This window comes from Salvia splendens, chromosome 15 (genome assembly GCF_004379255.2).
Source record: "Salvia splendens isolate huo1 chromosome 15, SspV2, whole genome shotgun sequence".
Lineage (NCBI taxonomy): Eukaryota > Viridiplantae > Streptophyta > Magnoliopsida > Lamiales > Lamiaceae > Salvia > Salvia splendens.
This window is the reverse complement of record NC_056046.1, coordinates 32,461,567-32,474,826: the sequence shown is the minus strand read 5'-3', so window position 1 is coordinate 32,474,826 and position 13,260 is coordinate 32,461,567. Positions and strand designations below refer to the sequence as shown.

General features: G+C 33.6%; 1 protein-coding gene and 1 pseudogene across 1 annotated transcript; one reads left to right on the top strand and one right to left on the bottom strand.

Moving 5' to 3' along the window:
• The first annotated feature begins 2,885 nt into the window (after positions 1–2,885).
• LOC121766447 ((+)-pulegone reductase-like) lies at positions 2,886–5,360 on the top strand. Its single transcript, XM_042162730.1, has 5 exons — positions 2,886–3,253; positions 3,654–3,831; positions 4,120–4,286; positions 4,421–4,503; positions 4,848–5,360. Exons 1-5 carry the CDS (start codon positions 3,101–3,103, stop codon positions 5,227–5,229), a joined length of 963 nt encoding a protein of 320 aa, XP_042018664.1. The 5' UTR covers positions 2,886–3,100; the 3' UTR covers positions 5,230–5,360.
• A 1,973-nt stretch (positions 5,361–7,333) lies between these two features.
• LOC121767048 lies at positions 7,334–9,047 on the bottom strand (annotated as a pseudogene).
• Between the last annotated feature and the right edge of the window lie 4,213 nt (positions 9,048–13,260).

Here is a 13,260-nt window from a genome sequence, read left to right as displayed (position 1 = left end):
TCTGATTTTGCTTCCGATTAAGATTTTGAGTTTAAAATGGTTTGATATAATTCTATAACCATAATTCAACCAATGAATTATTTAACTATAAAATTTAACATTATTTTGGTTGATGTCACATTTAATAGTTAAAATGCAAAATCAAATCGAATCAGTAATTTGGTTGCAAAATCAGAACAAATTAATAGTTTGATCGTTTACATGTGAATTTAATAGTTTGGTTGCAAAATAGAACAAATTAATAGTTTGATAATTTACATATGAATTATAAAGTCTGTATGCAAAAACTATATTTTGATGAAAATTTATAAATTTATAGGCAAATTATCCTACAATAATATGCACTGACACGATACATACGGCGGCTAATTTGACAAACAAATTTACCAAGAATTCCTGTGTAATAGGAGAGAGGCACATCCATAGAAGGGATTTTTAATAAATGTGATGTATATTAAATTCAACCCTAATTATATTTTTCTTTTGTTTCTTGAACTTTGTTTATAGTTTGCCGTTTTTATATATTAATTTAAGTGAAAGATATGGATTAAAATCCCACTAGTCACGAATAAATATATTATTTTCATACGGTTAATTTTTACCGTGAATTATCCAAGTTTATATATTCAAAATATTATTCTCGATTCTCACATAAAATGTGATTTTCACATTAATCCATGAACACAGATAAAGTGATGTAATTATGTTATGACTATGAAAAAAAATACACTAGAACATTTAGTGTCTTAATACCTTCAAAAATAACTCTATAGCGCCTAAATTAACACTTTATTAAGCCATAACGTGTAGTTTCTTCATAGCCTTCAATAAATATAGAATAAATTCTCAATTGATCCTTGATTAACACTCTCCTTTTCATTAGCCGTTGCCTATCTACTATTCTTTCTACATCGTTGGGTCGAAGACTTCAAGCACAACGACAGAAGCTTGATTCTGGCGGTATTCATGGGCCGGCGGTGGGGTCGGTCGGCCCCCCTCGACCCCGATCGTCGTTCATTCCTAGATCTGGTTATATGTCTTGGCCATATTAAAATACTAATTTTGTTAATAATTAATGGTTAATTAATCTCATTTTGACTTTATGAATGAGTTAAATATGGATTGACTTGATTAACAAGTTAAATATGAATTGAACTATATAGGTTAGGACCAGAAGCGAGGACACTTAATTGATTATTATTGTATAGGACAAAATATGTTTTTTTAATATACGAGCCTAATTTTGGACTTTAAAATACAAGTACTCTACTAAATATTAATGTATAGGATAAAATATGTTTTTTAATATACGAGCCTAATTTTAGACTTTAAAATAAAAGTACTCTACCTAATTGACAAAATCTATTAATGTATAGGACAAAATATGTTTTTTTAATATACGAGCCTAATTTTGGACTTTAAAATACAAGTACTCTACTAATTATTAATGTATAGGATAAAAATGTTTTTTTAATATTGGAGCCTAATTTTAGACTTTAAAATACAAGTACTCTATCTAATTGACAAAATTTATTAATGTATAGGACAAAATATGTTTTTTTAATATACAAGCCTAATTTTAGACTTTAAAATACAAGTACTCTACCTAATTGACAAAATCTTTAAACAGTGGATCAAAATATCTTTTTAAATAAATATGCGAGACAAAATTTAAACTTTAGTCAAACTAAATAAATAATAAGTCTAATATTGTGTCGCATTTTTATGAAAAATTGAAAGTATTGAAAACAACTTTACAAATGTTGTGCGTGAATTAGTCAAATGTACTGAACTTAATACCTAATGACCTATAAATACAATAAATTTTGCCAGCCATAACCTAAAGTCATAAAAGAAAATACAAACTGAGACTCGTTCAGTTTCCCTTATATGGCCTGGTGGGCCCACGTAATTGGATCTTTTTTCAAGTGTTCAGTGTTGGAGAATTGCGGCTGGTTAGGGGCTTTAGGTGTTAATATTTGTTTTTTAATTAAATGGTTGCTGAAGAAAATACCCCTGCCTATTATAGAGTAGAAGGAATTTTTTTTTTAGTCCACGAACTTTGTCAATGTATCATTTTAGATCCGTGAACTTTAAAAATATCATTTGAAGTCTGTCAACTATGAGTTAATATCAATCGAAATATTTTTATACTATTTTCAAGTTTTTTTGATGAAAATACCCTCAATGCCGGGTACATATTTTTAATAAACTTATCACATACCCATATTTTTTTATACATATTTTTACTACTCCCTCCGTCACTGAAATTTTGTCACATTTCATTTTCTGCACTTGTTTTGAACAAATGATACTTCCTCCTTCCGCAAAATGTTGTCCATGTTTGACTCGGCACGTGTTTTGAGAAATGTAAAGAAAAGTGAGTGAAATAAGTTAGTGGAATGTAGGTCCCATATTTATATATTGAATTTATAATAGAATGTGAGTGTAATGAGTTAGTGGAATACGAGAACCATTTACCAAAAAAGTAAAATAATAGCAAAGTAGACAACATTTCACGGACGGACCAAAATGGAAAAACTGGAAAATGTTTCATGGACGGAGGGAGTAATAAATAATTAATGAATAAAGGGTAAAGTAAGATAGAGAATAATGTAGATAAGACTCTCTTCTACGTTATTCTCTCTCTTACTTTATCATATCTCCACTTTAGCTATTTATTATCATTTACAAAAACCATATGAGTATGTGATAAGTTATTTAAAAATATGATTGAGGGTATTTTCATCCAAAAAACTTGAAAATAGTAAAAAAGTACTTCGATTGATATTAACTCACGGTTGACGGACCTCAAGTTATATTTTTAAAGTTCACGGATCTAAAATAATATAAAAAAAAGATGTCCCTCCATAGAAAATTAGAGCTCCCTATGATTCTCACCTAGCAGAGGCGCCGCTACTACACACAACCCAAAACTTCTACTCCATTAGCCAAGAGCTTTTCTAGGGATTTTCAGATATAAAACAATGAAGCTGAACACCAGAATTCCACCAGAATCAACGGCAAAATGGGTGAGTAAATTAGCAACAAGCAAGTGATACTCAGCAACTATGTCAAAACATTTGTGAAAGAATCTGATATGTCGCTGAGAACTTCCAAAATTCAGCTCAAAATTCCCAGCGGTCGCGACGACGCCGTTTTGGTGAAGAATCTCTACTTATCCATCGATCCTTTTATTCTTGCCCTCATGAAGAATCAAGAGCTCGATTTACCTTCTTTCACGCTAGATTCTGTAAGTTTAGTTTTTTAAGTGAAATTTTTCTTGTTGAAATTAATTTTTCTTCTGGTTGGAATAGAATTTGTTATACATGTCTTGATTTAAATTGGGGCCCTTAATTTTTTATTTTATTAAAAAAATAGACTTATAATACAATATTGTGTAGATGATCTCATTGGAATATAACAGTAGTATTTTTTTCGTTTGATGAATAGTTTGAGATTTCGGGGAGAAAAATATAAACTGTATCTTTCTATTGCTAAAATGTTTGTTATGTCTTTTTGATGTTTCTGCAGAGGTCTTGTTTGATGAATAGTTTGAGATTTTGGGGAAAGAAATAAAAAATGTTATCTTTCCATTCGATGCAATGTTGGTTGCATCTTTTTTGTGTTTGTTGACCTTTTTCTGGTGACAGCCTATTTATGGATTTGGAGTGTCGAAAGTACTGGATTCGTCTCATCCAAATTTCAAGACGGGCGAGCTAGTTTGGGGGTTTACTGGTTGGGAGGAGTATAGCCTTATTAAAGATCCAGACCAATTGTTTAAGGTTCAAGATAAAGATTTGCCCCTCTCTTATTATATAGGGATTCTTGGTGAGTTTCTCGAGCCCCTTGTGATTATCGACTTCAAATTTCACGCTTGATTCCTGCTTCCTAGTGCTATTTGTCTGATCTAGAACTTGTTGTTTGTGATTCTGCAAAGGTTATGTATGCAGTTAAACTATTAACGAAAACGAGTTGTTGATGAACTATATATGCTTGAATTAATAGATTGGGAAATGCTGGATTTGTAGCATTTATCTTGATAGTTTCTGAAAAACAACAGTAGGAGATGTACTAACTTGAGACTGAAAATCAACGTGTTTCGCGTTATCATTTTAGGCATGCCTGGCATGACAGCTTATGTTGGTTTTTTCAAGTTTTGCTCTCCCAAAAAGGGGGAAACTGTGTATGCCTCTGCTGCATCCGGAGCTGTTGGTCAGCTCGTTGGTCAGTTTGCAAAGATCGCAGGGTGTTACGTTGTTGGGAGTGCGGGGAGCAAAGAAAAGGTCAGAATCTAATGGCTTATCGAAAACTTATTAGATTGTTGGCTAGATTGGTTGTCGATTTATGTGATATTTTTCTTCTGTGGCAAGTTTATGTTTCACATTTGATGAACAAGTCGGCTTTTGCATTGATGAAGGTCGATCTCTTGAAGAACAAATTTGGGTTTGACGAAGCATTCAACTACAAAGAAGAGCAAGACTATAATGCAGCGTTGAAGAGGTTCTATCATTGCTATAAAAATGTGTATACTTATTTAACATTGAAGAATAGTTAGTAATTTAACACACAATACACATATTTATGTTCTTATATAACAAAAGAATCCTTTTGTATTCAACACAAATTTCATAAAAACTAGCAAAAAACCGCGAAGTTTGGTAAATCAGCTGAGAAAACCACCAAGTATGGATCAGTTCTCAATCATCCCACGACTGTGGATAACAAATCCAAATATATAATTTTTTTGGTTAGTTTTTTGAAAGAATTTGACCAAATTTTAAAGTTTTTCCGGCAATTTATCGTTATGTAGATAATACTCACAAATTTGTGTTGTTGTTAATTAGGTACTTCCCCGATGGCATCGACATCTACTTTGATAACGTGGGAGGGAAGATGCTCGAAGCGGTGCTAAACAACATGAGACTCAACGGCCGTGTTGCGCTTTGTGGGATGATCTCCCAATACAACAGCCTTGAGCAGCCCGAAGGCGTCCACAACTTGATTAACGCATTAGTAAAACGGGTCCGTATGGAAGGATTTTTCACTAGCGACCACTACCATCTCTACCCCAAGTTCCTGGAGATGGTTGTGCCTCTAATCAAGGAACAGAAGATCACATACGTCGAAGAAATAGCCGAAGGCATTGAAAGCGCGCCTGGGGCTCTCTTTGGCTTATACTCCGGTCGCAACGTAGGGAAGCTATTGGTGGTGGTTGCTCGTGAGTAATTCTGTTTTTACCATCGGAAACAAGGAAGGACTTAAATAAGGTTATAATCATGAATTATAAATATATGATCTTGAATTTGATGTATTGTTATTAATTTAAACAGGTAGCACCTCCAGTCCTCCATTTCTTATTTATCTCTTCCCTTCACTATTCATGGCTCTCATTATTTCATTTTCTATTTAATATATTTATTATAAAACTTAGTCAAAATACGAGATTTCTGAATTTTAACTTCCATAGACGTCTCTGGTAGGGATGTCAATCGGGTCGGCCCAGCGGGTTTCAGGCCAACCTTGCCCGAGTTATGGGTCACTCAGGTGCGGGCTAATCAAGTAGTGGTTTTTTTAAGGTTATAGAAGTTAAACTCTAACCCTAAAAACTCGGGTTTCGGGCTAGCCCAACGGGTTAATCGGTTTGCTACCGATAAATTTAACATGTGATCAATCAAATAATGTTGAAAATTAGTTATATTTATAAAATGTAAAACATTTAATAATATTGAATTTGAGATATATGCTTAAATTCAAGCATAAACACGATTAAATACTACTGAGATTTATGCAAAATAAAACATAAACATCAAGAAATTTCAAAGCATATTTTAGAATTTTAAAGGTTTTTCTTAGTGAATTTGAAGTTTCCAATTTATTTTATCTATTATTATATTAATAAAATTTAGTATATAATTTATATATTTAATATAAAATTGAAAGTTATTTTTTTTAGTTATCTATATTATAAAATAATCAATGAAGTGTTGAATTAGGAGTCAAACAAATCGTTGTTTTGTTTATATTCTAAATTGAAGTGATCTTGACATATAATATCATGAAACTTTCCAAGTATTAGTTTTTCCCAAGAACATTAAAAATAGTCTAAAAATATGATATTTTTAGAAAAAAATCTTATTATACGTGGGCAACCGTGAAGTGTTTATAATATTTTAGATATACGTTGAAAAGCTACGTTGAAAATCACAATCATTTAGTAAGTGCCAAGTAAGATAAAAAATGCTCGGAAGTTGGTTGGATATGGTGATTGACCTGCCATGGGAAATAGTAGTACTAACAAACAAATTAAGTGTAAAGTTTGTTATATTTTAGACCATTTTTTAAGTTATTGGGAAATACTAAATCTTGGCCTAATTTCGATGATTTTAGAGACCGATATCCCTTTATAAAACAATATGTGTTGGAAAAAAATTGCTTCATGTTATGTGTTGAAAATTTGGAAGTGCAATAAATTGAAAGGATTAATTTTCTTTAACCAAGCGTGAAATACGTTTATTTTTAGATGTGTGGGGATGGTCCGAGGAGTACTATAAAATTGACCATGCTTGTGAAAAATAAATGTTGGATTTATAGCAGCAGACCTTGAATAATAAAATGACTGCGTAGGAGTAATACTAATATAATACTAGTACAATAAATATCAATAATTGATCAACCATTGGCGGCGGATTCAAAATATAATTTGGATAGGAAATTTGTGTTCTCAACTTATCTTAGAGTTCTTTAATGAGAGATAAAATTTTGATTCATAATCATAATGTTAGTTTAAAAATACATAATACATCATTAAGGGACGTCGTTGAAGACTTCTTGACACATGTTCCTCGATAAGAATGCAGCATATAACGTTTAGAAGACTGCGATATTTTAGTTTAATTTAAGCCCATATAATGGTGGTTGAAAGATGATAAAACTATACTATTATACAAAATTTCAACATGGAAATATTTATATTAAAATATTATAATTCAAGAATAATAAATTACTGTGTATCGAACAACATCTCCTGCTGTGACTGAATGCAAAGTATGAGATCGAAATGTGAACTATTCAGTGGCATTACTTTCACTCAAATTCAAAAGTTCTATCCCTTTGACAAGTGTATTCAAGCATCGATTTCTCTTGACTAGGTCATCGAGAATTTTTTTAAATGAATTAAACAATTTTAAGCAAAGAAAATTTCATTGTTGCCTTCGATTTATTCTTCAAAGAAGAAAAAAGAAGTTTCATCTCTTAGTTTCTAGTTTCTAACATGTATAAAAATGGTAATTCTTTATTGAAGCTAACACAAATTATTTTAGATATAAATTAATACACAAATCAATCCTCACCGTCCATTAAATCAAGATCGATAGGACCAAATTGATCAATCACGAGCCACAAGAACAACTTGCTTTCCCACTTTGCGACCAGAAAAGTGTCCAACCAAAGCAGCTGGCGCAGCCTCAATTCCTTCAACAATGAAGTAGTCGAAGACGACGAATCCTTGAATTCAGATTTTCTTTACGATCACATACATCAAGTTGTGTGTCGCGTCTGGCTCCTCCTCGTCATACTGCGAGATCGTCCCGCAGGTGGTGATGCGACCGTGGGTCTAATGTTCGGGAGCACCGAATCGAGCATTTTGCCTCCTACATTTTCGAAATATATGTCGATCCATTCGGGGAAGTACCTAAATAGTTGTGATTAATTTCATACACTTATTAGAGATAACAAAGTACGGGTCGGGGTTGTGCTCATTAGACCGAATGGGAAATTTTGATCATAAATATATGTTTTTTGTTTATTTATGTGACTAGCTAGGGCCATATGGGCTACATGTATATATATCTTTGGATCAGTTAATTATATATGTAAAATTAATTAATTATATATACCTCTTTATGGCTTCATTCAGGTACGATTCTTCATTATAGTTGAATGCATCATCAAACCCCAATATGTTCTTCCAAAGGTCAACCTTGAACAAAGTAATATATATAAATAAATTAACTCTAAAAAATATAAAGTAACTACAGCCACAAAAAGAAAATTGCTGCTTCAGTATTAAGATAATTGTTGAGGTTATTTTATTAATATTTTTTATTAAAGATAATGTTTATTGAATATTTTAAACCTTGAATTAGAGTTGACTTTTGAATGTATGGTTATTTATGTTCATTATTACTATTATATTCCATATTCATTTAATCACCAACAAATTATGCAAATTCAAATTGAAAAAGAAGTTGGTGAATGGATTTTTATAAATTAATTTAAAAGAATAATTAAAAGACATTATGTTGTGATCCTGCGCTTCCAACGACATAACACCTAAATAGCTTAGCAAATTGGCCAACAATCTAACCTACAACTCCTGATGCAGCCGATATAAAGACGAGTTCACCCTTTTTTGGAGAGCAAATCTCGTAAAATCCAACATATGCAGTGATACCGGCCATACCTTCACAAAATGATCGTCAAAAAATGCAGTGATAGACGCAGAAAATTTCATTTAAAGATAATTACTTAAGTCTAATACTTTTGTTAGCGATGCGTGTATGATGTGGTTATGTGTTATTATTGTTAACATTTTAAAACACGTATTTCACAATTGATTTATTCTGATTTTGCTTCCGATTAAGATTTAGAGTTTAAAATGGTTTTATATAATTCTATAACCATAATCCAACCAATGAATTATTTAACTATAAAATTTAACATTATTTTGGTTGATGTCACATTTAATAGTTAAAATGCAAAATCAAATCGAATCAGTAGTTTGGTTGCAAAATCAGAACAAATTAATAGTTTGATCGTTTACATGTGAATTTAATAGTTTGGTTGCAAAATAGAACAAATTAATAGTTTGATAATTTACATATGAATTGTAAAGTCTGTATGCAAAAACTATATTTTTATGAAAATTTATAAATTTATAGGCAAATTATCCTACAATAATATGCACTGATACGATACATACGACTGCTAATTTGACAAACAAATTTACCAAGAATTCCAGTGTAATAGGAGAGAGGCACATCCATTGTTACGACCGCATTCTCTAAGGATAGAAAATACGGTTGATCGCGACTAGGGGAGGATGAAAGAAGCGGGGTAAAAAGGGGAAACTGTGGCACAACTGAAGCTTGAACCGAAATAACTCTCATAATATATATCAGAGTGCACGATACAAAGAGTGCAAACTCCACTTTTGCACTGCAGTGGAAGAGTCAAGAGCAGATAACGTCGTGTATGGAGACACGTCGCATCCGAGTACTATTCTATCGAAGGATCTTCATCGTCTATGCTCAACATCGCCCGCCGTCATCACTGCTCAACCTGCACATTTTTAAAACATATGCAGGGCTGAGTACTTGGTGTACTCAGTGGACACATGCCGAAATATATTTTCATAACAACTGATTTTGACAAGCCACTCTTTGAGTGAACTCGGGGTTTTAGGAAAAGTCCGAGAACACTAAACATTTTTCTTTTCCTTTTTCAAAAGCGATTTTTCGATCTATTTTCCTGGAACATATGTCGTATCTGACAAACCCGATTTCACTATCTCTTGTTCATTCATCAATCCATTCATCATTCATCGTTCCTTTCATCATTCATCATATCTTAACATTCAAGTGCCGGGGAAGTGGTTACCTCCCACGGTCACCCATCAATCAATTCCATTCAAGTGCCGGGGAAGTGGTTACCTCCCACGGTCACCCATCAATCCATTCCATTCAAGTGCCGGGGAAGTGGTTACCTCCCACGGTCACCCATCAATCCATTCCATTTAAGTGCCGGGGAAGTGGTTACCTCCCACGGTCACCCATCAATCCATTCCATTCATCGTTGCAGTCAGATAGGCATAGTTCCAAAACAAAATATGGCTTAACATAACCTTTTCAACTTTATTTTTTTTCATAACACATTTTTGAAATGTAAATCATTTTTCTGTCATCAAAAGCCGAACACATAACTTTCAAACTCAACAAAAGCTACACTTCATAAGCACTCGTAAAGCAACACCTAACAACATATAATAACACCAAGCAAATAACACTTATCATAATACTTAACATTAAATAGCAAGCTCGCACTTAACATCATATCTTAATTAGAAAGCACATATAAATACTTTTCATAAAAACTGTAAACATACTTTAAAGAGAAAGTCTTAAAAATACTCAGTTCGAAAGCCCACCTCGTTTGCTTAAACAATTCAATATCCACTTAAGGCAAACCCTCGTTCCTTGTGCTCACGTACACACAATAACCCTTGCCAAACCACAATACAAATCAGCCTTCCATCAATTCACATTATCATGCATGTCCTATCGTTCCTTTTATCATTCTCTTAAATTACCCATCCCAACATTCATCAACATAAGGAAAACATGCCATAATATTTCTCAACGTGCCACACATAATCACGTCATAGGATACATTCCTAAAAAATACATGCATCATATAATTCACTCAACTTGGCAACAAGTGATATTTCCACATAACCACGAATCTGGCAGAACTGCGCAGTTGGTTTGTAAAATCACCAAAAATCCATCCGACCTCATATGAAGCTAAAATTTGGTGACAACACAGTAGACACATTCAAGTTCATCCAGTTAAAAGTTCACACCGAAATCATATCATTAGGTCAGTCAAAACAACAATGCAACCCTCTGGTCGGAACATAAAAATTCTGGCAGTACTGCGCGGTTCGATTGAAAAATTTACCAAAACTTCATCTGATGTTCAATGAGGCTGAAATTTTCACAAAACATAGAAGATACTTCAAATTACATACAGTAAAAAATTCACGTCAAGATAAGGCCATTTGGTCGATCAAATAGAAAACGAAACTTTCTGGGCGAGATAACAAGTTTCTGGCAGAATTGCGCAGTCAACTTCACAAATTTGTTAAAAATTTATCTTTCGTCAAAAAGGTCTAAAATTCACACCAAAAACAGATAACAACTTGAAGTTTACTCAGTTAAAATTTCGTGTCAAAATTAGATCTTTTGATTGGTCAAACACACGTCGGAATCCACTGTCCGAACACCACAGTTTTCAGGCTTCAAAATTTCGAGATCAGGGTTTCTTCCTCATTCATCCAAACACAATTTTTCATGCTTCCAACACACAATCATGCTTCAAAAGGTTCTCACAATCATGTTCTCATATATTCACACATCATTCACCAATGATTCATTCAAACTTCACACATATTCATTCAAAATCGCATATTCACAATTGTTCTCATACAAACACAAATTTCCACTGATTAATTATGTGATCTAAGATTCCTACACTCACTATATGCATGAAGGAATCGAGAACAAGGTTTCAATGGAGAAGATGAGGAAAAGATTCAATTATACCTTCTTGAATCGAAAAACAAGCGGTAGAAGCAAAGATTGATGCGATTCGTCGGGAACTCTTGAAAATCAAACTCCAATGGATGCAAGAACAAGGATTGGAAGAAATTTTGGAGAGGATGAAGAGGGGGCGAAAATCTTGATGGTAGCTCTTTGTTGGTGAAGTAAAAGAATTTGGAGTTGATGGAAGTTATATATAGAGAGACAAAAGAGAAACAAAAGCATGGAATGAAAATTACATTTTTCACAAAAGACAAAAACTCCCATCTTGTCATTTCGAAACGACGACTAAAAAATGCGGCCGTCATTTGGAAAACGTGAAATTTTGTTTGGAGTTGAACTGTCGTTCGTAGAACGCGAACCGTCATTTGGAAAATGTGAAATTTCGTTTGGAGTTGAACCATCGTTCGTAGAACGCGAACCGTCGTTTGGAAAACGTGCTTGATGTGATGCGGTTCTTGTCAAACTTTTCATCTTGATTTGATGTCGAAAGTGGATTTGACCCGTGGTCTATCCTTTCGTGTAGGTATCAGGAGTAAAAAAAATGTGGTGATCGAGCAAGACCCGGAGGACGGAAGACGGCTGTCCTGGGGCTGCCCGGCACTCGGCACGGCTGCCTGACGCGAGTCCATCCCGGCATGTTAGAAAATATAATGCGGAAAGTAAAAGACGGGGAGAACTCTAAAGACTACATTGTGAATGACTTTAATTATTTCTCTCAATGGTTACACAACTATTTATAGGCTCTAATTCTAGGTATACATGAAAAATATATTCTAATTCCATAAATATCGTCTTGATTTGACTTTCCATAATCTTCAGTTGATTTCCTTCATTATTCATGCCATAACTTCATCTCTTTCCTTCTTGTTCTCCAATTAATAAATTTCGTCATTCCAACACTCCCCCTCAAGTAGAGTATCGAGTTTTTCGACACTTAACTTGCACGATCTTTAGTTTGATAAATAGTTTATACTCGTATTTAAGAGTTCTTCTGTTTCCATTGATAGTTTATGCTCGTATCATAGAGCTTCTTCAATTCATCATTGATAGTTTATACTCGTATCAAAGAGTTATTGAAAGTTTAGACTCGTTTCAAGGAGTTCTTCAATTTTCCGTTGACATTTTTAACTCATGTCAACGAGCCATTCTAGACAGTTTTAACTCTTGTCAAGGAGCTTCAATTTTTGGTTGACAGTTTTAACTCGTGTCAAGGATTCAATCTAGACAGTTTTAACTCGTGTTAGGGAGCTTGTTTAAACAGTTTTTACTCATATTTAGGAGTCATCTTAAATAGTTTTTACTCGTATCTAGGAGCCACTTAGATAGTTTTAACTCATATCTAGGAGTCATCTTAGACAGTTTTGACTCTTGTCGATGAGCTACTTCTGACAGTTTTGACTCTTGTCGAGGAGCTCATTTGGACAGTTTTGACTCGTGTCGAGGAGCTAATTCAGACAGTTTTGACTCTTGTCGAGGAGCTAATTCTGACTGACAGTTTTGACTCTTGTCGAGGAGCTCATTCTGACAGTTTTGGCTCATGTCGAGGAGCTAATCTATACAGTTTTTGCTCTTGTCTAGGAGCCAATTCAGACCATTCTCGGTCCATTCCAGCTCAAACTATGAGGCCATTCATTTCTTTTTTTTCTTGAGCCTAATAACCATTAGGCCCAAATTTATTTCTCCTTTTTGTAGACCCCCATTCATTTCTTTTATTTCTTGAGCCAAATAACCATTAGGCCAAAATTTATTTCTCCTTTTTGGAGACCCTAACAATGAAGACGTGAAACCATCAGCCTCCTTTATGTTTTTTCATGGGTCTTTTCTCGGTGACATACACTCCAAACATGCCACCTCCGACGAGTAATCGCCGAACTAT

What these genes read in the sequence shown, in the direction of transcription:
- LOC121766447 (XM_042162730.1), top strand. Translation starts at nt 3,101, where the DNA reads ATGTCGCTGAGAACTTCCAAAATTCAGCTCAAAATTCCCAGCGGTCGC. An exon ending in CTTCTTTCACGCTAGATTCT is followed by an intron (nt 3,254 to 3,653) that starts GTAAGTTTAGTT and finishes TTCTGGTGACAG; the next exon opens with CCTATTTATGGATTTGGAGT. An exon ending in TTATTATATAGGGATTCTTG is followed by an intron (nt 3,832 to 4,119) that starts GTGAGTTTCTCG and finishes TTATCATTTTAG; the next exon opens with GCATGCCTGGCATGACAGCT.